General features: G+C 39.4%; 4 protein-coding genes across 4 annotated transcripts; 3 read left to right on the plus strand and 1 right to left on the minus strand.

Annotated features, from left to right (window-relative positions):
- The first annotated feature begins 1 nt into the window (after position 1).
- avp (arginine vasopressin) lies at positions 2–2969 on the plus strand. Its single transcript, XM_069178477.1, has 4 exons — positions 2–90; positions 452–637; positions 1540–1744; positions 1861–2969. The coding sequence occupies exons 2-4, from the start codon at positions 518–520 to the stop codon at positions 1986–1988; spliced, it is 453 nt and encodes a 150-aa protein (XP_069034578.1). The 5' UTR covers positions 2–90; positions 452–517; the 3' UTR covers positions 1989–2969.
- A 4891-nt stretch (positions 2970–7860) lies between these two features.
- ccl27a (chemokine (C-C motif) ligand 27a) lies at positions 7861–9110 on the plus strand. The gene is made up of 3 exons (XM_069138408.1): positions 7861–7930; positions 8585–8702; positions 8970–9110. The coding sequence occupies exons 1-3, from the start codon at positions 7867–7869 to the stop codon at positions 9079–9081; spliced, it is 294 nt and encodes a 97-aa protein (XP_068994509.1). The 5' UTR covers positions 7861–7866; the 3' UTR covers positions 9082–9110.
- Positions 9111–15095: 5985 nt separating this feature from the next.
- On the plus strand, positions 15096–20399 carry slc35d2 (solute carrier family 35 member D2). The gene is made up of 12 exons (XM_069138839.1): positions 15096–15308; positions 15456–15489; positions 15564–15650; positions 15750–15817; positions 15906–15977; positions 16303–16371; positions 16479–16581; positions 17175–17267; positions 17356–17423; positions 17558–17636; positions 18497–18579; positions 19687–20399. The coding sequence occupies exons 1-12, from the start codon at positions 15181–15183 to the stop codon at positions 19847–19849; spliced, it is 1047 nt and encodes a 348-aa protein (XP_068994940.1). The 5' UTR covers positions 15096–15180; the 3' UTR covers positions 19850–20399.
- On the minus strand, positions 20041–24813 carry znf367 (zinc finger protein 367). Its single transcript, XM_069138840.1, has 5 exons — positions 24299–24813; positions 23253–23403; positions 22934–23053; positions 22327–22465; positions 20041–22213 (listed from the first exon to the last, which is right to left on the minus strand). Exons 1-5 carry the CDS (start codon positions 24575–24577, stop codon positions 21955–21957), a joined length of 948 nt encoding a protein of 315 aa, XP_068994941.1. The 5' UTR covers positions 24578–24813; the 3' UTR covers positions 20041–21954.
- Positions 24814–27966: the final 3153 nt, after the last annotated feature.

The following is a 27966-nucleotide window of genomic DNA, read 5'->3' on the forward strand; positions in this document are numbered from 1 at the left end:
AGAAATGTCTGCGGTGCAGTGATGAATTAACATGACGGCTAAACTGAGCATGATCACCCTCAAATGTTCTTCATCATCGCGCTTATTGCGGTAATTATTGTTCATAAACTCCCAATTAGTTGTTCATGTGCCTTTTTTTTGTGTGTGTGTGTGTGTGTCATCCGCCGCGGAGGCTGAACTTCTGAAAAGTTATTAGAAATGCGCGCGGCGCAGCGCTGAATACAGAACAGGCATCTCTCGCTGCCGCTGCTGTTTTCCTGATTTGTTAGATGGCACGGATCCGATGCAGAACCACATCTGCCGCGACCTCTCGCGCACGCGCTGCGCGCATACGCCGGGTGACCTTCGGGCCGCGCGTGCGTGCGTTAGCGCGCGGAGCATAACGGTGTACGACACTGACGTCAGAAATCGAACGCTTTGTCCAAATCGTGTCCATCTGCTTATAAATGAGGAATGACCGGCGACATCAGTCACACCGGCGGAGGACATACCAGACGCCCGCTCCGAACCAGCAGCAATGCCTCACTCCTCGTTCCCCCTGTGCGTCCTCGGACTCCTCGCCCTCTCCTCCGCCTGCTACATCCAGAACTGCCCCCGAGGAGGGAAACGAGCGCTGCCCGAGACTGGGATCAGACAGGTGAGGACGTCACCCTTTCTGCTCAGGGTGTCATGACTTCTTTTAGATTTTTTTTTTTTTTTTATATTTTTTTTTTTTATTGTTTTAAGTTTTCCTTTCGGAAGTCTTGGATTCAAAACATTTCCACGCCGTTTTCAGCCTCCCGTATCAAGTAGCCTAATTCAACCTTGCGAATAAGGAATGTATAAATTGTAACTATGAATTCATTTGAAGCGGCTTTGAAATATGAGTGAAGTGTAGCCTGGGTGAATGTTGTGAGATCAGATGAACTATGATTGGTTTTGTGGTTTGGATTGAGATGAGAATATCAACAGCCATTTGCCTTTTTGTGTTTTGGAACCATTGGCAATATGTACTTATTTTATGGTGCTTATAATTTTTTTTGTCAAATTAAGTGAAATGGCTTTACATTTTGAACAAAAAGTATAAGGACCTTGATGTAAGTCGTTTATAACAAAGTTTCCAAAAAATAAAACCAGCAAATGGGCATTTCTTTTCAGAAAAAGGCATAACATTGGATTTACATATTTAGAAAAACGTGTGTGTGTGTGTGTACATAATCAGTTGCTGTATTGTAGTTTATAATTTAAAACCGCATGTTTTCAAATAATTTTCACATTTTCAGGTGTAGAAGCAAAGTCATCACAACAGAAATATTTAGAGATCAGTGAGCTAAATACGGTTTTCACGCTTACACCGATCACAGAGTAGTTTGAATCTGAGAGGAAAGAGTGAAAGTATCTTCTGAATATAAACGCTTTTCCAGAATTCTTGCAATATGCTTTTCTTTTCTTTTTTTAAAATATATAAAAATAAAAAAAGTATGCATTATGTTCCATCTTCCAAAAAAATATGTATATTACGTCTGATTAACGCTTAAATGAATCCGTTTCTCCCGCAAGTGCATGTCTTGCGGCCCCGGGGACAGGGGCCGCTGCTTCGGCCCCGGTATCTGCTGCGGGGAGGGCCTCGGCTGCCTCATGGGCTCCCCGGAAACGGCTCACTGTCTGGAGGAGAACTACCTGCTCACCCCCTGTCAGGCAGGAGGGAGACCCTGCGGATCAGAGGGAGGACGCTGCGCTGCTTCAGGACTGTGCTGCAACTCGGGTACGGTCCGGTCTGACAGTTTGTTATATTTCTGGGAGTTAACAGGTGCAATGTGGTGTGAACTCAATCCGTGATCACAATGTGAATGAAGTGCCTTTCCTCTCCTCCATATTCAGAGAGCTGTGTGGTGAACTCTGACTGCCTCGGGGAGCCGGAGGCCGCAGATCCAGCACACAGGAGCTCATCCACAGAGCTGCTGCTGCGTCTGCTGCATGCGGCCACCAGAGGACAGAATGAGTACTAGTACGTGTGCGGAGGTCCCGCTGGCTGCTCCTCCTCGGGCTTGGAGCGGCAACACAAATGAAGGCCATCCTTGTTCCAGTATAGGCCTCAAGATCTGAACTCTTAGCCGAAAAACAAAACAGCCAAGTCAAACTTAACCTCTCCTGCTGTGCTAATTCTGTTTCTCTTCCACTTGTTTACTGATTACTAATTCTGAGGGGAAAAAAGAATCATAGTAATGTGTATTAAAACAGTTTGTTCCCCCTTCAAAAATGTATATACTAATGCACATACTGTAAACAAACTCCATTCTCTCCGAAGGGGCACCTCAAAGCTCCGATTAGTTATAAATAAATAAAATTAGACTTATAGCGGAAAACACTGCACATAAGTCAGAGATTGAAGATTAAGTTGCTACTGATATCGATGTAAAACAGACGAATGACGATGCTTGAGCAGTAACTTCTTGTGTAGTAGAAATATTATATATTGAAAATAAGAGAATACAGAATGTCTCACCGCCAAACCGGCTTCTGTTGTTTGTTCTTGAGATTCCCAGGTTCAAGTTAATGACACATTTAGCTGATGATTCACTGTTGACACTTGATCGTTATCTGCATGTGTGCCAGAGTGGAAAGAATGTGGTTTTTAATCACCTCTGACACCCGAGATATCACACAGTCAGACCAGCACACACATCAGTTGATGCACAAGTAACAGTGGTACCTGCAGGGCTGATTTGGAGTCAGTTTACCTTTCCCCTTCAAGTACACATCTTCCACTGGTGTGTAACAACATGCCCAATTTGTGCAGAAGACAAACAGCAAACTGTAATTATCATATTATTTTGTGTGTGATGACTGACAGCTGATGTTGCTGCCAGACCTGTGCGTGATGACAGTTTGTCTTCCTGTGGTCCAGATCCAGCTGGAAACAAGCAGAACCTCCCAGATTCCAACAGTTATGTGGTTAAGCTTGATTGCTCATAAACAATTTTGTTCTCCATCTTTCAGTAATTTGTTGTAAATCTTACTCAACCATCTTGTGTTACTTTTTATTTAAAAAAAAAAAGAAAAAATCCGTCATTGCACTCTATCACTCTTTAAATGTTTGTTTGTGGATCATGTTGGGTCCGGTCACAGAGGTGGTGCAAACTGTGAACGAATATAAACGTGATCCAACCCGGTATTACATCAAAGCGTGTAATACACCCGCCAGTCCACCACAGGGTGCCAGTCCACCCAGTCCACCACAGGGTGCCAGTCCACCCAGTCCACCACAGGGTGCCAGTCCACCCAGTCCACCACAGGGTGCCAGTCCACCACAGGGTGTCAGTCCACCCAGTCCACCACAGGGTGTCAGTGTCACGGTTTCTCACAACATATTCTCATTTCCAGGGTGTCAAATACTGATGTTTTTGAAAGCTATCCTTGTATAACACGGGTGCACAAGGTGCCGCTTTCCTTCAGGTGCCGTGCCCCTCGTCTGTCTCATATGGACACGCATGGTGCTTAGCATTTACATACCAAAAACCGGGCGCGGGCTTTGTTCGGAAAGCATTATGGTTTTGGTTCCTTAAAATTTTGATTTTTGATTTTATTCACTTTATTAATCCCCGAGGGGAAATTTCTTCACTACAGCAGGGGGGGGCTCTCAGGGGGGAGCTGCTGCAGCAGGCTGCCACTAGCGCGGCGCCAGGTAACCTGACCTGAGGGTGCATGTTTTTGGATAAAAGACATATACTTTAGCTTTTGCTTCATCATGGATCCAACCTCCGATGTGGACTTCTCTGCTTTTATACTGCGTCGCATTACCTTTTTCAGCTTGCCTCTTCACAGTGCATAACATAGAAGGTACCTTGTGCGTACGTCTTAGACTCCACCACAGAAACCGACAGCGGTGACAAAACAACAGTTTTTGACACCTGGGAATGAGAATGGGCTTTTTTTTTTTTTTTGCCTTACCTGTAGGCATGAAAAACCATGTTAGGTTTAAGAATTTAAAACATGGCTACATTTGTGAAAATAAGACCAGGTGTTTTGGTTCAGGCAACAAAAACTACTTGGACAGGTTTAACATAAGGCTTTTGAAAGAAATCTCCCACATCGTAATCCCTGTTCTGCCTGGTGTTTTATCCGGACCACCTCCCACATGGAGTTTAGCACTTCTCTACGCTTTCAAATGACTTCAGTCACATGACATTGATGATCTGGGTCATGCATCTACGCATCTACTTTTTACGCTCGGGTAAGGCCAACTGTCACATTGACACAGTATATTCTGGGTGTTGTATTACACACTTGGGCACAGTACCAGGCTGCATAATCACATCGTGTATTCAAATCTTTTTTCCACTTACAATTATTGACCAGAAATAGTCTGACTAACCATTTAAAGTCAATTACTATATATTATCATCACGTTCTGTCTGACTCCTATAAATCTTTAACAAAAATCACCCACAATAATTTCTGCAAAATGCAAAGAAAAATATCACACATTATGAAATGAAACAAAATAGAGGAAATACAGTGAGGCAGTGATCGGTCAGTTGGTTGGTCAGTCAACCTCTCTGGTCCAGACTAAAATATCTCAATAACTACCTGGTGGATTGCAACTGACTTTTGTACAAACATTCAAGGTTCCTAAAGGGTGAATCTTGATGACTTTGGTGATCCCTCAGAACCTTCCTCTTGTGCCTCCAGCAGGTCAAATCTTTCAGTCATCTTGTAAAATGTCTCAAAATCTGCTTGCATTGGACGGGCACAAAATTTATCACGCATGCTTATAATTCCCAGACGTTGTGTCTTATTGACTTTGGTTATTCCCTTTTCACGTATATCACTATATGTGATAAGCTGCATACATAATATGTATATAATATTCACTGCAGCTTATTTTAAAAGACTAAACCAACCAGATTTAATGTGCTTTAAAAAAACATTGTCAGACAATTTCAAACTACAGTGTGACGTCTTTGTCACACTCCCCTGACTGGAGGAACACAAAAGAACAGAAATCACAAAGTCTTGTTATTCTAAGACTTTGTGTGGGATCAGGTGTGAAGCGTTGCATGTTCAAAAGCTAAAAGTAAACATATTGTGATAAAGACTGTTTTCATTTGTCGGTTTTACAGCTACCGTATCACAAACATTCCCAGTTTTGAAAGAAACACCCAATTAGTCAGTTTGTCATTTATGGGATCAGAAAAAATCCACCAAGGGAACATGGTGAATTTTTTTTCAATGAGTATATTGTGCTCTTGCACGCTCTGTTAAATTGCTCAACATGTGTTGATATGCTAACCACAGTGTTGCAGTGGTTAGCATTTTCGCCTCACAGCGAAAAGGTTCCGGGTTTGAATCTGGGCCTGGACCTTTCTGTGTGGAGTTTCCATGTTCTCCCTGTACCTGCGTGGGTTCTCTCCGGGTACTCCGGATTCGTCCCACCATCCAAAAACATGCACCTCAAGTTAATTGGTGGTTCTACAAATTGCCCTTAGGTGTGAACGAGAGCGTGAATGGTCTTTGTTTCCGTCTGTCTCTATGTGTTGGCCCTGTGACGGACTGGCAATCTGTCCGGGGTGTACCCTGCCTTCGCCCAATGTGAGCTGGGATAGGCTCCACCCCCCCCCCCCCCACCCCCCCCACCCCCGTGACCCTGTTCAGGATAAAGCGGGTATACATAATGGAAGGAACATGTAACACAATTAACTTTAGCTCCAAGATAAATTTTTTCAAATGGCAGATTTAATTTTCCCTTAATGGTAATTGTTTTCTACTCAGCTAGAATAGGCACGTGTTTTTCTTTTTCCTTTTTTACTCATGGCACACATGCAGAGCAGATGTTTGCTGATTCAGGAACTTAAATTCAGTGATCATCACTACAAACTACAACTCCGATTTTTCTTAATGTAACCCTTGGTGTTGTAGCACGTAATCTTTTACGAGGTTAGGTTAGGTAGTTACTTTATTAATCCCCGAGGGGACATTTTTTAAAGGTTATCTATGATGCTAACCCTGGCCCTACTATCTATGTAATATCAGTATCTGAGGTTCTTTAACAGTTCAGGCCAAGATTTTTCAGATTATCTTGGTTACAGTTCACTTAATTTCAATTACTAGGTTCGGTAAGGAGATTGGTGGTAGCAACTCTATGTGAGAGCAATGAGACCTCGAGCCCACAAAGCACACACAACCAATGATTCAAGTCTTAATGAGGGTATTTATTTACAGAATTAATTAAACCATCTCACTTGAACAATACCTTTAAATCTCACATTAACCCAACTTCAGATCTTAACAAAAAAAATGAATTCCACTTAACCTTAAATCACCATGTAACAAAATTGGATATAGAATCATGGAATTGCATATTATGACAAATAATGTCCCTCTCAAATCAGATATAAACCTGTGAACTCTGTTAAACCCAAAATAATTCAGTTGTTAGATCTTAATAGTCTCTTTTAGTCCTTTACAGTTGTCAATCAAAGTAGGTCTCGTTCAACACTTCACCATTAGTGTCTTCCAACGGATTTTCGGTTGTTTGTTTGAATCCAAAAAAACTCAGAAAATAAAGTGCAAATAAAATTGGATCCTTTAAGTTTTTCGGAATTTGTTCCTACCGCCCCTTGACACGGTGCAGCATCCACGAGCAGCGCTGAAGATCCAGACGGGATAGCAGACGAAGCAGCTCGTCGTCACTTGATGAATCCCTTAAAAAAAAAAAAAAAAAAAAAAAAAAAAAAAAAGCTTTTCTTGTCATGTCTAACTCATCATGAATTAATTTGCGGGGTTGCCGCCTTTCCCTACCAGAACGTCTCAAACCTATTGACTCAAACTCTGGTGCTCCACTGTCAGTATCCTCAACTACAGGCTCTGTTGTGACATTATCTGTATACGTATCACTTCAGATTCTGGGATGTCAATAACAACATGTTCTGGAGTTCTACTATCTCGGCTATCAATGGGAATGTCTGACTGCAGCTCATAACTAGGTCTCTGAGGCGGACGTGTAGAGCTGTTCGGCCCAACATTAGGAACATCAGGGTTCGCCACAATTGAGAATGGTTGTGGGTCAAATGGATTCCCTTCCCTCTGTATGAACGGACCTCTGGTGATGATTTCTGACACCTGTGTGCTCAGGTACGGTTCATCCTCGTCACTGCTCCTGAACATTACCTGGGTTACATTAACAACAAAAATCAATTCCTTTTCAACATCTAAACATTATTACAGAGCCTTGCACTAGCCACACACACACTAATCTGTTTCCAGGCTTTAAATGTAGGTGGCGTACATCTTATTGCTCCCTTAATGTCTTGCATCACTTCAGTTAAGCTCAAATTTGACCTTGTTTATGTTTCAATTTGACTTTAACTATTAGAGGGTCACCTGGATCCAAGCTTTCCTGACTGTGGGTGTGGCGGTTGTCATTTTAAGCTTCCATCAGTCAAATAAGATCCAGTAAAAGAATGGCTGTTAAACAGGTTGGAGCCTGTCTGAATAGAACATATTTGTACCACATGTTTATCCAGAACTATCAGTTTAAAATGGGAGTCGGAGTTCTAAGTGAAAGTGACGTTTATTTTAATACATACTTTTACTTTAATACATCATCACTTTTTCTTTAAACCTTTCATTATTTTCAGCAACATCTCATGTTCAGAGAGATGCTTACTGGTTCATGTTCACACACTTTCAACACTTGTATCTGGGTGCACGTGTGTGTGTGTGTGTGTGTGTGTGTGTGTGTGTGTGTGTGTGTGTGTGTGTGTGTGTGTGTGTGTGTGTGTGTGTGTGTGTGTGCGCGTGTGTGCGTGTGTGCGTGTGCGCGTGTGCGTGTGTGTGTATTTAAACAGCAGGGACTGATTTCCTCCCTCCACTTGCTCTGCCGTCATGGATCTGAAAGGTATCTTTGTGATTGTCTGTCTGTGTGCTTTGGCCATCACCTCCACTGAAGGTAAGGACCCCACTCTTAATGACATATACATTGTTACATATGTTAAAACTATGAAGGCACTTTTGCTAAATCAGTTTCATCTGATTATAAATAATTTACATCCTCTTGAATGAGTGTAAATTCATATTTTTTTTTATTGTTTTTGGAGGGTAAAATGCTGAGGTGTGTTGACCTCATCTTTTGTGTGTGTGTGTGTGTGTGTGTGGTACCAAGAAATACAAATATAACTGATGCAAACAGTTGCTGATATTTCATTTTGCCTTCAAAAGTTTAACCAGTCATGTGTTGTATGAAAAGCACAGGATGAAGATACCTGCAGCAGTTTATTCATGTTATCCAGCTGCTTTTTAATTTTACAGACTAAAATTATTCAGACAAAAACCTGTTTCATCACATCAAATTTCAACTGACTCTTGTGTGCTCTGTAGTCACTATTGCGCAATACAAATCTGTTAAACTCAGTTCAGGTTTCTTGTTTTCCTAAGCTTGTATTGTGCTGCTTTGAAAACAATTATAAATAATGGAAAGCACTGATGGAGACACTATTTACTCTATTACAAATTCCAGTACATATTTTTTTGTCAGTTACAATATTATGCTATTTTATATTTTCTTTTCATCATTCTTACACTTGATTTTGTTTTCATATTACAGCTGGCATCCCAAGATGCTGCATCACAACAAAGAGGGAAATCTCCAGACAAATGCTACTGAAAGTTCAAAAATGGGATGTGCAGGAAGGCAGCGGTCCCTGTGACATCCCTGCACTAAAGTAAGTGGTGAGACTCAACAATGAGCCAAAGCTTTAAAGTAATTTTGGAGTTTCAACATAACAATTCTTTCCTATGATCAAGCATTCAGTATATATACAGTATGAAAGATCTACAGTAGCAATGACACAAAAATAAACTGTTCCACCAAGAATAGGTTTCAGGTGTCAGAAAGTTTCAGATACCACCTTAAGTTTACATAAGCATGCATTATATTTGTGCTGTTGTGTAAAACTAAAATGTATTGCTCTTTCTTTGTGGATCCACAGGCTGTACGTAAAGCACTTGAGGAAGCCCATTTGTGCTCATCTTAAAGTGAAGGGAGACCTGAAGAGACTTCAGAGGCAAATGAAACAGAACAAGCAGAAAAGACTTTACTGAGATGTCGAATAAAATTAATCTCTCCTCCAGTTATCGGTGTATTGTGTTTTCTACAACTGGTGCTTTCAAGGGTTGTATCATATTCTCAATGTTTTGTTTTACTCAATTAATGCACTTATTGTCAGTACAGTTAAGGGGTACTTATATTTTACTTAAATTTCCACAATATCTTTCCATTTTATACTGCCTAATATTTGGTATTTCAGTGAGATGTATGTAATGAAAATAAACTCTTAACTCCAATACAGTTATGTGATGGGTATGGTTATTTTTCAGATGAAGATTTCATGTTCAAAAATAATGTGTTGACTTTATTAAAGTTTGATGCATTGTTACAGACTATAAGAAACTGTTGAAAATAAGATCCACCTCACATGTCTACAACATGAATGTACTGCTTACATGTTAACCCATCTAATATGTCTATACTTTTATTTTACACATGGGTTTTTGCATGTAATTGAGTATTTTTATCTTATGGTATTTCTATTTTTACTTGATTCAATGATGCAAATATTTCCCACCATTGCATTAATACAGTCAAAAAGTGTTACTTTTCTTTTATATTGTTTTCTGTGCATCTGCAGATGTAGAGTGGTGGCAATCGAGCCACAGTTTGTATTTTGGATAAAAACCTGCTGTCGGCCAAAAATATTCAGTCATTTTAGAAAGGCATGCAGGTCAAAATAATGTCGACATTGAGGACTTTACTAATTGTTGGCCATACAGCAGGAAATTCAATCAGAAATTTCTAACCGAGGGAGGGTGACAAATGGCAATCAGTATCGATAACATTATCATTCTCTAACCCAGTATCACGGGCAAAGCATAAATAGACACGCTTGTCCACTACAGGAAAACGTGTAACTCTCATGCCTACATATTTACAAGCGTGGCTCTCACGTTTTGCTGTATTGCGTGGGCATGTCAATTTCAAGCTTTGCTGTGATACCAGGTTGCGTGATCATTCATCTGGGACTTTGTGGCATTTAATGGTACTACATTTAATTTGCATTCAGTAATAAGAAATCTTGTCATGTAAATTGAGATACTGAGACAGACGACTTTGACCAAAATTATTGGATGACAAATAAGCAAATGACAATAAATGGACCTTTATATATTTGAGGAATCTAAGAAAAAATTGTGTTGAAAATGTGACTCTAGCTCTTTATAAAAGTGAAAGTAAAGTTGACTTTTCTTGTTCGGTCTTGTTCTTTGATGATCACAACCCAGACCCTTCTCGTTATAACTCTGACAAGCTGCTACACAGCAACAGCTGTCAAACATGTTCAAAAGCTTCACTGAGCTCATGTATTTGATTTATTTGTTCTGTTTCCAAGTTGAGCAATTCAATTAAAAAATTTTTTTTTAAAAACTGAGACGAAGAGGCAGAAAAACCTGAGGGCATTTACCGTTAGTGCCACTCAGTGACATCTTTGTACACGAGGGCTTTTGTTGGATATCTTTATGTTATTTTAGGTTTTTACCTGAGTTGTACTTAAGTACATTTAAAGAACTTTTTACTCTTTGTTTATGTTTACTTTTAAGTGGGCTAAATATCTTCAAAAATCGACATAATGTTGGTCTCCAACACTAAATACTGTATATGATACAATATGTCTCGTATTTTAAAGCTATTAAAAAAAAAATCAACATTTAAATCCAGCAAGACTAAAAGAAACTGAGTAATAACAAAAATAATTTGTGTATCCTCCAGCCTCAAACAGTGCAGAAAAGTGAAGTTTTAAAAAAAATATTCTGCCATTATGTGTGTGAAAAATGCAGAAAAAAAAGCAACATATTTTAATCTTTTCATTCTTTCCCTGGCAGTATCTGTTGCTGCTGCATCCAGTTGCCATTCATGAACCATTATTCTCTTACTTTTATGTAATCGATATTGTAATTTCTGCCACTAAATAGCAAACGTTATAAATCAATTCTTATAAATCAAGACACAGATAAATTAAGCTGTTAAAATGACAAGTACTTTAACTGTCTGGAATGAGGGAAAAGCCTCCAGCAAATCTATCTGCCTCTTGAGTCACTCGGGCTCTTAAACGTTCAGAAATACTTTCGAGTGTAGTCAAGTCAGAGCAGGTTTCTTAAGTGGTTGTTAGTCAAAGCATCCTAACTGTAAAGAAATTTCAGCCTCTAACTAGTCATTTACCAGTGAGCCCTCCTTCACAGCACTATTTTAATTTCCTTGATAAAAACCACACAGTTAAAAAGACAATCAGGCTCCATGACATGAGAAACAGTGTAAGAAAATCTAATGAGAAAACAAACACCATGGTGTCATACTGGGCGACATTGAAAGTTACCGTATCACACACAAAAACATGGCACAGCTGTTTACTGTTGAACTCCTGCCCACAACTTAATCCACTCTCATAATTCTCCAGGCACTGACTCGTCCTCAGCACTCAAACTGTCAGAAAGGTTTGGCTCTGGTTGATTTCGCTCAAAGTGGAGCCAGCAATTTTGTGGAAAAGCTGAGCCTCAAGGGAGCGGTTTAATGTGAAACGAAAAATTATCAGAAGAGCAGATATCCCCGTAAAATGAAGAATATACCAGGGCAGACTTGCACAAATAATCAAACAGATGAAAGTAAAACCAAAGGCAAGGCAAGTTTATTTGTATAGCACATTTCAACAACAAGGCAATTCAAAGTGCTTCACATAAAACCATTAAAAGCATCAAAACATAAGGCAAAAGAAAAGGAAATGTAAAAACAATTAAGAACATTGATTGAAACATTAAAAACAGTCATCAAAACATTAAAGAAGCTAAAAAAAAAAATTTGAATAAAAGTTGCAGTGCAGTTTAAGAAATAAAATATACTAGTAAAATGCAGAAATACAGGAAATTGATCAACATACTTGAATCAGGTTCAAGTAAAGGCAGCAGCAAACAAAAAAAGTCTTCAATCTTGATTTGAAGCAGCTGAGGGTCTCAGCAGACCTGCAGCTTTTTGAGAGTTTGTTCCAGATACTGTATGTGGAGCAGAAAACTTGAACGCTGCTTCTCCATGTTTAGTTCTGACTCTGGGGACAGATGGGAGACTCGTCCCAGACGACTGCATAATTATGATAACATACTTTGTTTCTTTCCATAATCTGAGCCAGTGGAAGCATGTAGATGTTGAACAGAAGAGGCCCCAGAATTGAACCTCTGGAAACACCATGTCATTTTAGTCCGCTTTGATGTGTAATTAGCTACAGACACAAAGTATTCTCAGTCCTTCAAGTAGGATTCAAACCAGTTTAGTGCTGTGCCAGAGAGTCCCACCCAGATTTTTAGTCTGTCTAGTAGTATGTCATGGTCGACCGTGTCGAATGCAGCACTGAGATCCAGTAATACTAAGACTGAAATTCTGCCACCCTCTGTGTTTAAGTGGATGTTGTTAAAAACCTTAACAACAGCAGTTTCAGTACTGTGGTGCTGTCGAAAGTCTGACTGGAAGACATCAAAACAAAGGGGAAAACTTTCCTTGTAATTACCTGCCACTGTATCAGTTCAAGACATTTATATTTTAAACTGTGAGGGCCACACGTCTGATGCTATAGCCCCATCTTGTGGAAACACACAGCAAATAGAGATGAAAACTGAACAAACATGAAGAGTGTGTTTATAAACAGTGCATGCAATTAGAAGAATAGCAAATAGCATAGTACGACCTGAATGACAGTTATGACCTTGTGACTTTGAGCCAAGATATATGCAGAAGTCATCCGAGACCATATGTTAAGTAGGTAAAGCTGAGGTGGTGGATGCGAGTATTAAAGAGAGTAGTTCTAGGACACCAGGTTGGCTGTTGAGCCTTCCTGACGTGTGTCGACAAAACACCGAGGAAGGGAGGTGCCCACTTGATAACCCTAGTGAGATACTGCGCACTCTCACCTTGTTGCTTAGGCGTTGTACTAGGTAATCTTTACTTAGGTGTATAAAAAATGTGTATGAAGGTATTGTGATCATAGCATCCTTTGAGTTAGAGAGGAGTTTGGTATGTGAATGCAGGTAGTAGAATTGTAATTTCACATGCAATAATATGGTATTTCCCTTTTTGTGTACTTTAGAAAATGATGCACTTGACACTTTCATCAGGCAGCTCCTCATAACCCTGCAAAGTGTATCCTGCATACAGTACCTTCTCTTTACACACTCCCAAAAATGTGCACGATCCTGTTTTTAAATCTAGTGTTACAGCACTTGATACGAGCAGCTGCTGCACTGAAGATCAACAGAAATTCGCACACATTTGCAAAGTAGCTGCTTTATACAGAAAGACATAAAGTATAAGATGTTTGACTTTTAGCTTATATAAAGCATATCCATTCTTTAATATGACTATGGGTGATGTACAAAATTCAGCAAAGTGTTTTCTTACCATCATACAGTGTTTGTCTCAACAGATGTAATATATCAGTACAACTTTTTCCCTACAGATCTAATGCTAACAGCATATTGAAAACTCTGCCTGGAGCAAACAAACTAGATTGAAATAAGGCAGTTTGTCATCCAAACAGAAGAGTTATGAAGACAGCACAATGTAGATGAGAACATACTTTGCCTACTTGCTTACTGAAGCGTGACGGCTGCTCTTTGTCTGACAATGTTTAACTTGGCATAGCTGTCAGATAGCTCTGCAGTCTGGGAACAAATGTTTTACAAAATAATACACGGTGTAACTTCATGAATAGAATAGAATATGAATGTGACATCCTGTTCTTAGTCAGCATTCTTCATTCAAAAACATACACTCTAATGAGTCACTTAGAGGTTTGGATTTTGTCTTTAATGCTGCTGTATTATTTCATTTTGTGTATTAAAAGAATGTAGTCAGTTAATGATGTGTGCTAAACATGCAAATCCTAAATGGCCACAGTGCTGTTTGATGTACAGTAAATTAAGGACACTTATCTCAGATGTTTTTATGTCTTATCAGTGTACACACAATATGAAATGGAGAGCAAAACATGACAGAAACATACTGTATATATACAGCTCAAGATGTAAACTTAATCAAAGGTAAGCATGTCTGCAGCAGGTAACAGCATTCTGTAGTTTACTGCCCTACAGACTACCTACAGGGAGAGCCTGCCTTTATTTAGCATCCACAAAAACTGGACACATTTAGTCAAAAAGTTATGGCACTGATATTGTGAATAGCTATCGACTCTATACTGCAGCCACATTACAGAACAGTTCAATCAAGTCCTTGACAACTTAATGGTACTCTGTTCACCAAAGGAAAACAATTAAACTGGCAGGTTTAAACTGCAAGTTTTTGCATACAAATGTACAAGTAGGGAAGACATACTACAAGCTAATAAGGGGGATTTTGCTGTAGTTTAAACTAAAGTACCCAAAAATTAAAAACCACCTGGTCCACAACCTGAATGTGTGCATTTCTGACTGAAAGATAACATCTTCTGCCTCCATTTATCCATTCGCTACAACATGTTGGATTCATGTTAATGTGTATTTAAAGACATTTACATTTTTGGAAAAAAAAAATAATAATAATTGTCTAATCAACTAAAAATTTCACGGACCCCCTGCAGTACCTCCGCGGACCCCCTATGGGTCGCGGACCCCCCTGTTGAAGACCTCTGCCGTATTCTATATAATTTCAAAGGCCACTGTTTTACTTGCTATGAGTTACTTACATGTTACGTCATTGATCTCGCTACTTTTACGTAATAAACGATGTAAAATTCCCCAAAATGCGTTCCAAATAAGTAACCCCAGCCATATATATATATTTTTTTAACTGTTTTATTTCCATCTATAAACTATATCAAACACATTGAATGGAAAAAGTATGGTTCATTCTATATTGATGTACTTTATGTCGTATGTATGTTATTTTAGTTTCACCGTTAAGTGGTAGTGGGCTTGACACTTTAAAGAAAAGTGAAACACCTCAAGCGTCCCCTTGTGAATTATGTAATAGTGTGAGGACCGCCCACCCTTTTCCTATGTAGCTGCTCACCAGTGGTTGACAGGAAACACCAGTAGAACCTCTAAACCAGGAAATACTCCACTTTAAACAAAAGATTTAAACTCTAACAGATGCCTTTCTAATATCTAACGATGTCAGACGACGCCTGTCAAGAAAGTGCGGAACACTCGGCTCTGCTCAAGTTGCTCTCTGCTCTGTTTTACGCAGCCAGCTCGTTTCTTATTACCGTGGTGAACAAAACCGTGCTGACGAGCTTCAGGTGGGTGGCGTTTGGCTGGTCTTGCTTGTCTCACCAAGTCATTCATGTAGTGTCATTGGAGGACCCTCCAGCATAGAGGGAGCTCAGGAAGACTAAACATCAGTCGTTATGGAGCCACGTTTATCCATTTGTGTTTTGACTTTGCAGATTTCCCTCCTACTTGTGTCTGGGAATTGGACAGGTACGTTTGTCCAGGTGTGGATATTTTATTCTCCCTCAATCATAAAAACACACTAATTTCATGGTCCCTTTCAGATGATCACCACTCTTGTTGTCCTCTATGCGGGCAAAATAACCAAAACAGTCCAGTTTCAAGATTTTGACAGAAGTATTCTCATAAAAGTAAGCACTTCTTTTTTTCCATTCAAATATATATATTTTTTTTTTCACGAAATTTTGTTGCATTTTTCAGAATACTGCATACCTTCATTCTCTTGCCAGATTTTCCCTCTTCCATTGCTCTATGTCGGGAACCATATAACAGGACTGGCAAGCACCAAAAAACTCAGGTTTAACCATTTAGCTGTTACCTAATTTAGTAGATTTGAGAGCTTGTAAAGTTTCACAGTGCTCATTCAGACATGTTGTGTTTTCCAGTTTACCCATGTTTACTGTGTTACGGAAGTTCACTATATTGATGACGATGATCTTGGAAGTGTATATACTAAGGTAAGACATATCTCTTGTTTTTATGTTGCTGTTTAAGCTTTGAAACACTTTCTGCATCTTCACATACCCTTGACTGAACCGATCTGAATGAACTGTATATGTATATACACATCTGTATATTGTGGCATATGGAGAGATGTTTATTTTGTGTATCAGTGGAATTAAACCAGATAGGAGCGTTCACTGCAGGGGCAGGAGGAAGATGAACGGTACAGAGGAACAGGATGTGATTTATTAAAGGCAAATACTGCCAAGTGTTGTTCTTATTTGGTACTTCCTGTCCACTTTTTTTTTTAGTTTTGATCTAAATGTTTTCCCTCCTCAGAAAAACCTTTCCAAAACGCCTCGTGTACAGCGTGGTGACTATAGTCTTCGGTGCCATGGTTGCAGCAAGGTATAGATGTACATTTTTTATTTTTTATTTTATTGGAACTTGTTTGTGAACTGCCTGACAAAGTGCAGATAACACACCTTTCCCTCAATGTCCATCACCTCCCCTAGTTCTGACCTCGCCTTCGATGTGGAGGGCTACACTTTCATCCTGCTCAACGATGCCTTCACTGCTGCCAGCGGCGTGTACACCAAGAAGAAACTTGGCGATCAGGTAGCGTTCCCTGCACGTTCTGTACAAATGGAGACGCTTGATGTTGCTGCTACTGTAGCCAAATTTCTGTGAAGGTGTGGTTTCAAAAAAAAGAAGAGAATTTAACTTGTTTTCTCAACCGTAAATTCTTTAGGTTTAAGTTATGGTTTATGTTTGTACTGTATGCTGTATGTTAAAAAGTGGTTTAAGGAAGTTGGACATTAGATTTTTAACTTCAGCTTTCTGAGGTGTCAACAAAAGTGATGGCCTTAATATTGTTCATCCACTCTATAAATAAACAGATTTTTTTTTTAGATTTTTTTTTTTAACAAACTAGGATCACAGCATCGCCACATTACCATACATTTAATTTATACACAGCTGTAACAGCAGAGCAGCTGGATTCACTCTCTGAACCACATATTTAAAATTTAAAATGTAAAAATGATTATGACTTTATATCCTGACAAATATTCACTTATTTGACTTGTAGGAGTAACATGTAAATAATTAATTATACTTTCAAATGTTAACATGCTTTTTGGAAGGTTTACTGTAGCTGTGCAGGTTCATATTTGTCATATCTAATATGAACCTTTTTTCTTTTTGTTCAGGGCCTTGGGAAGTATGGTGTCTTATTCTACAATTCACTCATCATTGTCATCCCCACTCTCTTGGCGAGTGCGTTTACTGGAGATTTACACCAGGTACACACAGTAACTGTGATGGAGTGTGTTCTCTCTGGGTTTCTCTAAGCTTTCCCTACCTGACCACCGTATGTGTTTTCATCCACAGGCAGTCACATTTGAGGACTGGGTGAAACCCGCATTTGTTGTTTGTTTCCTTATGTCTTGCTTCATGGGGTATGTTGCAATACTCTCATCCAAAATGTTCAGTTACAGTCACACCCATGTGATAACTATTGAATTCCCATAGGTCTTACATCACTGCTTCAGCCTGTGCAGTTTGTTATATGATTCACTTCTGTCTTTTTCAGGTTTGTGTTGATGTATTCCATAATCCTGTGCAGCTATTACAACTCCGCACTTACTACCACGGTAGTGGGGGCAATAAAGGTAAGATCACACTGAAAGGTATATCATATCATAGCGATAAGCACACAGCGCACATCTCTGGGAAGTTGCAACCTGCATGCGCATCTGTACTCAAACATCACGAGACATATTGCTGTATTTCAAATTGCATATTTATCTACCAACACTCACTATTTTGAATGTTCACACTGTCAAGTAGGGAAACGGTGCACTACAAGTACCAGGATGATGCACTCAAAACAGTCCACAAACTGAGTGTGAAACTCTGGACCCTTTTCACATTCAACGGTTTCCATTTGAGTTAGGTAGCGGAATAGCAAAGACCACAACGTAAAGATTTTCAAATTAAGGCATCTGAGGAAGCTGCAGCTGTTGCACAACACCGCACAAAAGTGTTTATTCTTCACTAAGTACCACTTTACTGCTGTTGGACAGAAGCCACCAGTGTGTTTATTGAATGTGTTAAACAGACGACACACAAAAAAAAAAACTAAACATTTCTGGATAAAATAATTAAAGCCAGCCACCATATGTTGGTGGGTGATGCATTCAAATGCTACATTCCCCCCCCCCCCCCGATAAATGCAGAACAACAGTGTGCAATTTGGGGCAGCACTGTTCTGTCAAAATGCAAGTACTACACAAGTAAGAATAACATGTAAGAGCACTATTTTTTAGTGTACGAAAATAAGTGTGTCATTTGAAAAACAGCCATAGTGATTCATATGTTTAAAATCAACCCATGAATCTTTAAAATTGTTTACAAATTTCCTGTATCCCCTACTGATTGAAATCTGCAAATCTCCAAAAAAAAAAATATATATTAATATTAGAAATAATTATTAATCACTAATGTGCACAAATATTCATATTTTCTTCAGAATGTGGCAGTAGCCTATGTTGGCCTGTTTGTGGGTGGAGACTACCTGTTCTCTTGGATGAACTTTCTAGGCCTCAGCATTTGGTAAGAGTTCCCCTCTCAGCTTTTTAATATAACTGCTGAACCGTGTACAACTAACACATTCTGTTAAATGTTGTAATTAACTGTTCCTGAATACAGAGAGTTTGACGTGATCAAACACATTTCTTAATATATTCATGTTTCTCGTTTCAAAAAGAGCGTCAATTGAGATTAAAGGCCATTCCTGACCCAAATTCCAATCCGGAACAAAACGGTGATGCACAAGCTCAACAGTGTCCTGATTCACAGATAAGATTTGTTATCAGCGAATCAAATACACATGCTGCTTTTGTAATAGCAGGCTTTTTTTTTTTTTTTAACTAAAGCTGTCTGCAGTAGCAACAACGTGCTTCCCACTCTCAGTCAAATTCCCTGATTTTCGCTGACTAAAAAGCTAAAATTCCATGACTAATAATGAACAGAAAAACAGGCTGCGGCTGCTGCCCACCGGGCAGAAAAGAAACAGCCACATTATTTTATTCCCATCCATTTGCAAGCTCACGGGCCTTTTTAGTACAAAACTTTTCACTGCACAATTATGATCACACATCAGGCCTGTGCACCCTTATAAACACACTGACCCTTGTGCAAAAAGCTTTTAAAATGGGAACGGTAAGAAGCCAGCATGCTTCTTACGGTTGATGTGGCTGTGATCTGATAGATCTGTAGTAGTTTTACAAACTTTACATTTAGCTTTTCTGTTATCTATTTTTATCACACAGTCTTTAACTTCATAATTTTGTAGTCAAAGCTCTTGAAATTTACATTTTCCTGGCATGTTTGCCTTCCTAAGCATGTACAAGAAAAGGCACGTATTTACTGAAGTGACACTTGCTGACAAAGGGAAAGGAGATTAAACCATTTGTGCAATACGGGAAACACATGAAGTAATGCTTTCAAAAAAAGACTACATGGAAAATATTATATTTCCATGAATGGCAACTGAAATTTAAACATGCAAACATTTTTGGCCTAAAAAATGATCAAATCCCCTGACTTTCCCTGTCTGGAAATTTGTTTTTTTAATTCCCTGACCTGTGGGAACTCTGCCACAATTACCGTTATATTTCATGGCCTGACAATCCGTTGCTTTTGTCTTTTGCTTTGCAGTATGTCAGGTGGACTCGTGTACTCGTATCTCACCTTTAACAATAACAACAACAACAACAACAACAACAACAACAACAAATCATCTGGAAATAATGCAGAAGGAGCGCCAGAACTGAAAATTCACATTACACAGGATTCAACAGGGAAGTACTCAGCCAACTAGAGGGGCAATATTCCAACTCTCACCACTTGATGGCGTTGTTCTGCTCCATATTGGAGCATAAAATTGCTTCTATGCTTTTATTTTTTATGTGCTTTTAAAAACAATGAATTGATTTCCCTAAAAACACGACTGGTGCTGTCTATTTAATTCCGCCTCTAAAACATAAATAAACTCAACAAGAAGTGTCCATGAACTGTGTGTTAGGTTCAGTGAATGTTTTATTGAAAATCAACAAATATAGAACAGTGTGGACAGCCTGTCAGAGAAATCTTACTTTTTTTTTTAAAACGTGTAATAAAATGTCTACTAAGCAAGCAAGATCACTCTATACACTCAAATATGTAAAACTGTTGGAGGTTGTTAGCAGAGGGGGAAACTAAAATGAAAACCTTCAAAGCTCTGTCAATTGTGCACACTCAATATTCTAACAAACACTACATGTATATATTAAATGCCATAATCTTCTCAAAACACATAGACAAAGGAATAACAATGCTTCCAAATATACTATAATTGAGTAAAATAAATCATTTGGCTTTTTTGATTATCATCAATTTGTTTTCCTTCCAGTTTGACTACAACTCCATAATTTGTTCATCTTTTTCAGACATCGCAGCTAGTGACAGGTTTCCTCTAAACGAGCAGAGGCAGGGCAGCTATGAGGGGCTCCGTACAGTGTTGAAGGATGTAGTGTTGCTTTGAAGAAAGAAAGAAAGAAAAAAAAAAAAAAAAACCTTGGCACTACACAATTAAGTTTATTCCTGGACACGGAAAAAATTCAATTTTCAATGCATTGCAAGCTTAATCCAAGATTTAATAGGCGGGTGTTACGTGCTAAATCAAAATCAGTGTAATGTCCAAATTTACGAGACAGATTTGGAATGAATTTGGTGTTTTTACTCATTTTCGTCACCAAATTTCCCTTTTCCACCTTATCAAATTCCAGCGCTTAAAACACATAAACAAAAAAATGTTACCAAGAGGGGAAAAAAAAGAAAAAAAAAAGAGGGAGAAATAACTTAAACTTTAAAATGAGATGACATAGAATTGCCACACACTGCTCGTATGATGCCACGCTGGTGTCAGAGCTGGTCTGCAGTCTTTTAATATAAAAGGTGACGGACATCATCCGTTGTAAAACATCTCCCGTCTGGTTTTGGCCGGCAGGTCTTTACATGTTTCTAATGGGGATAGCGGCCATTTAAATGGTAAACTTGACGCGTCCTGAAAGGTACTCTGGACCTTTAAACATGGTCTGGTTTATTTATTTATTTTAAATTATGCCTGATCAGACCTCTAGATTAGGCTTGCAATGATCCCCTCTCATTCACATAAAAAAAGAAAAGAAAAGAAAAGAAAAAGACCCATGTCAGACTAATCAGGCTCCCCTGACTTTTGTCACTTCTCTTTGCTCACCACTTTTTTTTCTTCTTTTTTTTTTTTTAAATAGAGTTGTACCGGTGAGACTGAAACTACTTTTCTCAGTCCATTTCTTCCACCACTGCTGTCATCAGTGGCGGCGAACTTGTGCTTATAACGTCAGAGATGAAGCCTGGGAACGCCGTGAGAGGCCACCTGACAGCTGGAATATAACTAAACATTTCCTATGTTTGGCCACACCCTGTATCATTCTGTCCATCTGAGCTTACTCCATATATATACATCAGTCATACACGCTCTCTTATACTCACAATATACTTAAACAAAGAAACTCGTTACCAAAGTGCAAACACAACAAATTAAAAAAAACATAATAGGTATTCTTTCTTTGCCTTTAGAAGACAGAGGAAAGAGAGACATTCTTCATATAGTCAAATCTACAATTATAGCAGCCTAAAAAGGATAAATGGAAGCTGAATAAGGTGCTTTAGCTTGTGCCTTCCTGGTGCTGCAAGGGGGGGGGGTGGATGATTCTGTGCATAACACTGATCTCAGGCCAATTCAGCTCCTTCTCAAAAGTCTTGTTTTACAACTTGATAGAATAAACTAAACTAGTCACCGATCTGCGTTGATGAACAATTCTTCCAGCGATAGCACGCACAGCAGGAAGGCGGATCGAGGGGGTGGAGATATTAGGGGTGAGGAACGGGAGGCGGGCGCGGTGTTCAGGCGGACAGGTTGTTGGCCAGCTCGATGAGTGCCAGGGCGCCGTGGAGACGCTCCCGTTGCTCCTGCAGGCGGCGCTTGGCCGCTCCCCCCTGGGTGCCCTTCTCTTCCTCCGCGGCCTCCTCTTCCTCCCCGTTCTCTTCGTCGGACTGCAGAAACTCCATGGGGTCCTGCTGCTCCTGGTCCTCGGTTCTCGCCTTGCCCTGGGGCTTCGCCTTGGTGGTTGTGGGGGAGCGCTGCTCGCGGGTTCGCCAGTACCTGCGAGGGCAAAGAGCACGTTAGCGCGCAACGTCAGCAGAGCATCGCGTCAAATGCGTGGACGTCTCTTCTCGGTCCGGCTCTTTCGCATGCGCAGTCGTGCATCCGCTTACTTTGCCAGCCACTCGGCCACAGCCTTGTTATCCACAGACTGAGCCTTCCCCAGGCTCTCCTTCGGTTCCTCCCTCTTCAGGCGGGAGAAGGTATGCTTGGGGCAGTGACGGTTGGCGTGAGTGAAGCGGTTGCCACATCCTGCAGAGAGAGCAACAGGTAGGGACAACTTACCAATTAAATTACAGCTTACTGAGCTACAATGTGCAGTGCAGGACCTTTTGTGGAATACAATAGTTGTGAAAAGACAGCCATACGTCAAGGTAGAAATAATGGATCAGCATTTTTTTTAATCAGTCAATAATTCATAGTGAATTAATTCTCCAGTTGTGACTAACCAGACACATGGAGTATTACATTTCAGGTTATTAGACTGTTACTCCGTCAGTATCGTGTTTCTCAGGTACTTTCCATGAATATAAAGGAGCTGAGTTTAAATACCCAGTCGGTCACATACTGCAGCACATCGGAAAGTACCAAAAAAGTGACCGAAAGTGAAAGGTTGCACAACTCTGGAGCTTGTTTGTCACTTTACGGACTAAAACTGCCAGGTCTTTTTTTTTTTTTTTTTTTCTTTCCCCCCCCCTTAAGTCCACATTTCAAACTCACCTTTCTCCGAGCACACAAAGGGCTTTTCCCCGGTGTGCAGCCGCTGGTGGGTCTTCAGCTGACCGCTCTGGACGAACGCCTTCCCGCAGTTTGGGTAGTCGCACAGATACGGCCTCTCTCCTGCGGTGGAACAGGGGACAACGATCAGTCAAAAAGCAACGCCATCAGTTTGACAGTTCGGCGGCTATTGCGCCGTAAACGACTGAAGAAGTGCAAAAAAAAAAAAATAAAAAAAAAACACTCCTCATGGAGACGGGCCGATCATAACTGAAAAGATTGCACCAGTCTTGTCGTGTCTCTCTGTCTCTCTCTCTCTCACCTGTGTGTGTCCTCTTGTGGGCCTGGAGGGACTTCTCTCTGGGAAACACTCGGTTGCAGATGTTGCAGCGGATGCGGCTGGATGAAGTCTCCCCCTCACTTATCAGCTCTCGGACCGTGTCGGCCCGCGGCCGGCCTCTCCGGATACCGTCCTGACAGCGGGAGCACACGCGACGCAATGTCAGCCACGGGCTGAAGTAAAAACACTTCAAAAGAACTCCCGTTTTCTCATTGAGCAGCAGGCGCGAGAGAGGGTAACAAACTGAGAACAAACTGTTTGAATGCTTTCATCGCACTAATACACGCGCGATACAAAAACGCTACTTTATTACCGCGAAGACTGCGCCCCGTAGGTTTTTTTTTTTTTTTTGCCAGTGGCTTGATATAAATGTAACGTCATGTGAATCCCGATCTTCCTGCTTTGAAGCTCACGTGTTGCCTTGTAGCAGCAGGCTTCACTTGTTCGTTCATTCTGAACTCGCTCACATCCGGTTACATTTTTGGCGCGCGACTACACGTCATGTGTGAGCAGCTGCTCTGGGATCAGGAAGTAGCTGGGGTTTAAAATCCACCATGTCACACCCTAATGCGCGGGCGTTTTTTAAATGACTCGCCATCTCGGCCATATTAAGGCCGGTTTAAACACAATTTTACCGCTTTAGGTAGTTCCATCATAAAAAAAAAAAATATATAAATAATAATAAAAAAAATCAGCAGATATTTTCTAATTGAATGCATTGATCCTTAATGGCGGCTCGGTTTGGGATAGTTTGTTACTTTAAAAAAAAAAAAGTTTACGATTTCAGCATGCACGCGCCCTACCTATCCAGAACTGTGTTTTTACTGGTCGTTACGCACATTTAAAGTGTTGTTATAAGTTACAAATGCTGTTATATGTGCAACACAGTGTTGTCAACAGCGTCACACTATATCAAAGTCTTTAAAGAGACTGATGAGTTATTATCATGAATTAATTAAGAGCCATGCCGGGGTTTAAGCAGCACCATAACGATTTAAAAAAAAAAAAAAAAAAAACAAGCTTTGTACCTTGATCTGATCCGGTGACGGTTCCGTGTCCGCCTCCCTGGCCGTCTGTGTCCCGGTAGGGGACGCAGCTCCGCTCACTGAGCCCGGGCTCAGGGTCACATTGTGGGCGTTCTCCCCCCATTTCCACGGGTAGACCATGAAGTCGCTAAAGCCGGGGCTCGTTGGCGTCAGGGCCTCTGTTTTCCGGGGTTTGATCGGGGTGGTCTTGATAACGGACACCAAAACTCTTTTGGGCGAGTCGTCGCAGAAAATAACATGCGGGTGCTTGTTATCGGCCATCGTATGGGGGTAAAAAAAAAAAATCAAAAAAAAATCCGGTGTTAAGTCGCAAAAAACTGTAACTGACTGGTTTACAAATGAACCTAATATCCCAAATAGTTGTCCTTTTCAATCTGGAGTAAATATGTCCTTCATTTCCAAAAGGACCAGAAAAGAATCTGTGAACCGCTCTTCACTACAAAGTATCCGCAGAAGTCGGATATGAAGATGGTGGTAAGTTTCCTCCTGGTCTCAGCGGGTCGTCTGGACTGACCTGTGTGCGCCTGCAGGAGCGTTGTCCCGCGTTGCAAAATCGCGCCTGAGCAGTTTACCGTCCAATCGGCTGCAGGGATCCAATCCCACGTGTCTAAAGCAACCAATGGCAGCAGCCGTATAGAGCTCTCGTTCAACCCTGTAGGCCAATAGGTAGAACAGAGAGCCCTCCGTGCGCAGTGATTGGTCGAGACGTTTCTGTCCAATGAGATTTAAACGCTTGACGCGCGCCCTGGTAAAATGACATCAGGACGAGCCAATGAAGTCGAGCAGAGCACACGGCACAGCCAATGAGAGTGAAGGGCGGTTAATTTTACATCGCAGACGAGCAGATGGCATTTTCCCGCGCTGAAGAATCTGTTTATGTTATTACATGTTATTGACATTTTAAAGGGAAAGGAAACGGTGGCTTCGAGGCGCCAAAGTTACGTAATCTTTTTTTTTTTTTTTTTTATTGCGGAAGTACTTCGTGGACAAAGGATGTACTGTGTGAGAGAAACAGAAACGTTTTGTTTCTGAAATTCTGTTTCTATTAAATGAATGGTCATTTGAACACTCAACGTAACCCTAACTTTCCATTCAAAGGTTATTATTTTTAATGTAGAGCTACCAGTACAGAAATCTATTATTTAGAGTAGAGGCACACTTATACAGTTTTGCTGTTCAGAGACTTACTGTTTGTTACGTACTTGTCCCAGGCAGCCTGCTTATGTCTCAAACTCCAGTTACCTAAAAACACAATCTGAATATATCCTAAGCACTGCACAGTGCCTGTACAAATTCGGTTGCCCTTGTCTATAGTGTCCCAAAAGGAGATCCAGATTATACTTTAGCTACACACCAGTCCTGAGTTTAAACTGTTACTATTTCTTATGATCAATGATGATTTATTTTTTTTTGCTTTCTGTATTTGAATTTCACACTCCAACATTCTCTGGAAACAAACATTGATTGTTTTTCCTAAATCATTTTTTTTTTATATCATTATAATAACTTTTGAGAATTTCATTTTGATTTTAAGGCAACGATCAATTCCTTAAATTTGTGCAATGTGATTCAATTCTGACGAATACATGATTTTAAAACTGCTGATAGCATCACATTTCTTTAGGATCCACACAGTAACTTCAATCTCATATTACTTTCCCGACATGTATTATTGGCTTCTGACAGTAATTTAAATTTCAAGAGTCCCGCAACACCCTTTTATATTAGGGTCTTGTACTTTCTACTCTGACCACTAGATGATGCTAAATTCCATAAAAAAAAAATAGGCCTGCATGCTGACTCTTCCTGTGAGTGGGGGGTGACACAGCTTTATAAGGTTTGAGATACATTGTTCTAATTTTATTCTTAGAATACGTGGATTTCCGTCTTGTAATATATTCATGTTGTTTTGTAAGTATCAGTTGGATGGTCTCATTGTAATGTTCATGAAGTGGAAGAGCACCGGCCTATTCACTTTTGTTCAATGCATGGGCTATAATAAGAATAATTACAATAATAATAATAACAATAAAAACATTTTTAATGTAGCTGCTCAAAGAGTGTAGAGTCTGTGCACACAGGCTTTGCATGGGGATAAATGATGTTACTCACAGGTTGGAAATACAATTCTTTGAATGATGCTAAGAAAATACGTGGGAATGCTTGTTTTTTTATTTATTTGTTTATTTTTGGTTATTTTAGTGGAAAAATGTCATTAATCCCGTGCGGGTTCTACTAGTAGGGACAATTGAGGTTGGGCCAAGTTTGGCGACAGGTGTGTTAACACCACTACCTACCCCAGGAAGAGATGGGAGCAGCTGCTGCCAGCTACAGGCACCATAACATATACACTTTAAAAGATCAATATTAACATTATCACTCGCTGAATGCACAGTGGGTAAAATAACTGTAGGACATTCAATTAAATAGCTTACACAAGCTTTGTGGCCCAACTTGACCTCAGGGTTAGCTTCCAACAGCTGCTCGCTTACTGTAATGGTAAGTGACTGTTACAGCAAGCTGCTAAGCTAGGTCGGCTAAAGCACTTGAGACAGGCTACATTCATCCACTGCCTCCTAATATTACTATTTCAGCTGCATGCTTCACTGTTAAGGGTTTTTCGATGGTTAATTCTTGGGTTCTTTGTTCATTGCGCTAGTTGGAAGAAAACTAGAGAGCCAACATTTCAAGATCTAACGTGTCACCACTGTAACTTTAGTTTAAAATGTGCTGTTGTGTCGTTCATTCCGCTTTAATAATAATGTGTTATAAAAATATATATATAAAAAAATATATAAATAATATATACATATATATAATAATAATAATAATAAATATATACAAATATATATAAAAAGATATAAAAATATATAAATATAATAATAATAAATATATAAAAATATATATAAAAAATATATTTAAAAAAAAATTATATATATATATAGTCACCACTGTAACTTTAGTTTAAAATGTGCTGTTGTGTCGTTCATTCCGCTTTAATAATAATGTGTTATAAAAATATATATATAAAAATATATATAAATAATATATATATAATAATAATAAATATATAAAAATATATATAAAAAATATATTTTAAAAAAAATATATATATAGTCACCACTGTAACTTTAGTTTAAAATGTGCTGTTGTGTCGTTCATTCCGCTTTAATAATAATGTTATAAAAATATATATATATAAAAAATATATATAAATAATATATATATATATATAAAAAGATATAAAAAAAAATATATATAAATAATATATATATAATAATAATAATAAATATATAAAAATATATATAAAAATTATATTTAATATATATATATATATATATATAGTCACCACTGTAACTTTAGTTTAAAATGTGCTGTTGTGTCGTTCATTCCGCTTTAATAATAATGTGTTATAAAAAAAAATATATATAAAAAAAATATATAAATATATATATATATATATATATATATATTATAGCACAGCCTGACTAAGCAGAGAGCAATCCACCATCCCCAGCAGGGACATCGGCCAAGCTTACGCAATGAATATTGATTAGTGAACAGCCTATTGATGAGCGCAGGGGCGTGACGTCACTCGTGTCCGCACGTGCAAACATTTAAAAGTGTGGACAAACCGCTGTGCGCGTCTG

This window comes from Embiotoca jacksoni, unplaced genomic scaffold (genome assembly GCF_022577435.1).
Source record: "Embiotoca jacksoni isolate LCO1_2020_lvr unplaced genomic scaffold, fEmbJac1.0.p SCAF_8, whole genome shotgun sequence".
Classification (NCBI taxonomy): Eukaryota; Metazoa; Chordata; class Actinopteri; family Embiotocidae; genus Embiotoca; species Embiotoca jacksoni.

What these genes read in the sequence shown, in the direction of transcription:
- avp (XM_069178477.1), top strand. Translation starts at nt 518, where the DNA reads ATGCCTCACTCCTCGTTCCCCCTGTGCGTCCTCGGACTCCTCGCCCTC. An exon ending in CCGAGACTGGGATCAGACAG is followed by an intron (nt 638 to 1,539) that starts GTGAGGACGTCA and finishes TTCTCCCGCAAG; the next exon opens with TGCATGTCTTGCGGCCCCGG. An exon ending in AGGACTGTGCTGCAACTCGG is followed by an intron (nt 1,745 to 1,860) that starts GTACGGTCCGGT and finishes CTCCATATTCAG; the next exon opens with AGAGCTGTGTGGTGAACTCT.
- ccl27a (XM_069138408.1), top strand. Translation starts at nt 7,867, where the DNA reads ATGGATCTGAAAGGTATCTTTGTGATTGTCTGTCTGTGTGCTTTGGCC. An exon ending in GGCCATCACCTCCACTGAAG is followed by an intron (nt 7,931 to 8,584) that starts GTAAGGACCCCA and finishes TTCATATTACAG; the next exon opens with CTGGCATCCCAAGATGCTGC. An exon ending in TGTGACATCCCTGCACTAAA is followed by an intron (nt 8,703 to 8,969) that starts GTAAGTGGTGAG and finishes GTGGATCCACAG; the next exon opens with GCTGTACGTAAAGCACTTGA.
- slc35d2 (XM_069138839.1), top strand. Translation starts at nt 15,181, where the DNA reads ATGTCAGACGACGCCTGTCAAGAAAGTGCGGAACACTCGGCTCTGCTC. An exon ending in GCAAGCACCAAAAAACTCAG is followed by an intron (nt 15,818 to 15,905) that starts GTTTAACCATTT and finishes TGTGTTTTCCAG; the next exon opens with TTTACCCATGTTTACTGTGT. An exon ending in CGGTAGTGGGGGCAATAAAG is followed by an intron (nt 17,637 to 18,496) that starts GTAAGATCACAC and finishes TATTTTCTTCAG; the next exon opens with AATGTGGCAGTAGCCTATGT.
- znf367 (XM_069138840.1), bottom strand. Translation starts at nt 24,577, where the DNA reads ATGGCCGATAACAAGCACCCGCATGTTATTTTCTGCGACGACTCGCCC. An exon ending in CTTTGTGTGCTCGGAGAAAG is followed by an intron (nt 22,466 to 22,933) that starts GTGAGTTTGAAA and finishes CTCTCTCTGCAG; the next exon opens with GATGTGGCAACCGCTTCACT. An exon ending in GTGGCCGAGTGGCTGGCAAA is followed by an intron (nt 22,214 to 22,326) that starts GTAAGCGGATGC and finishes TTGCCCTCGCAG; the next exon opens with GTACTGGCGAACCCGCGAGC.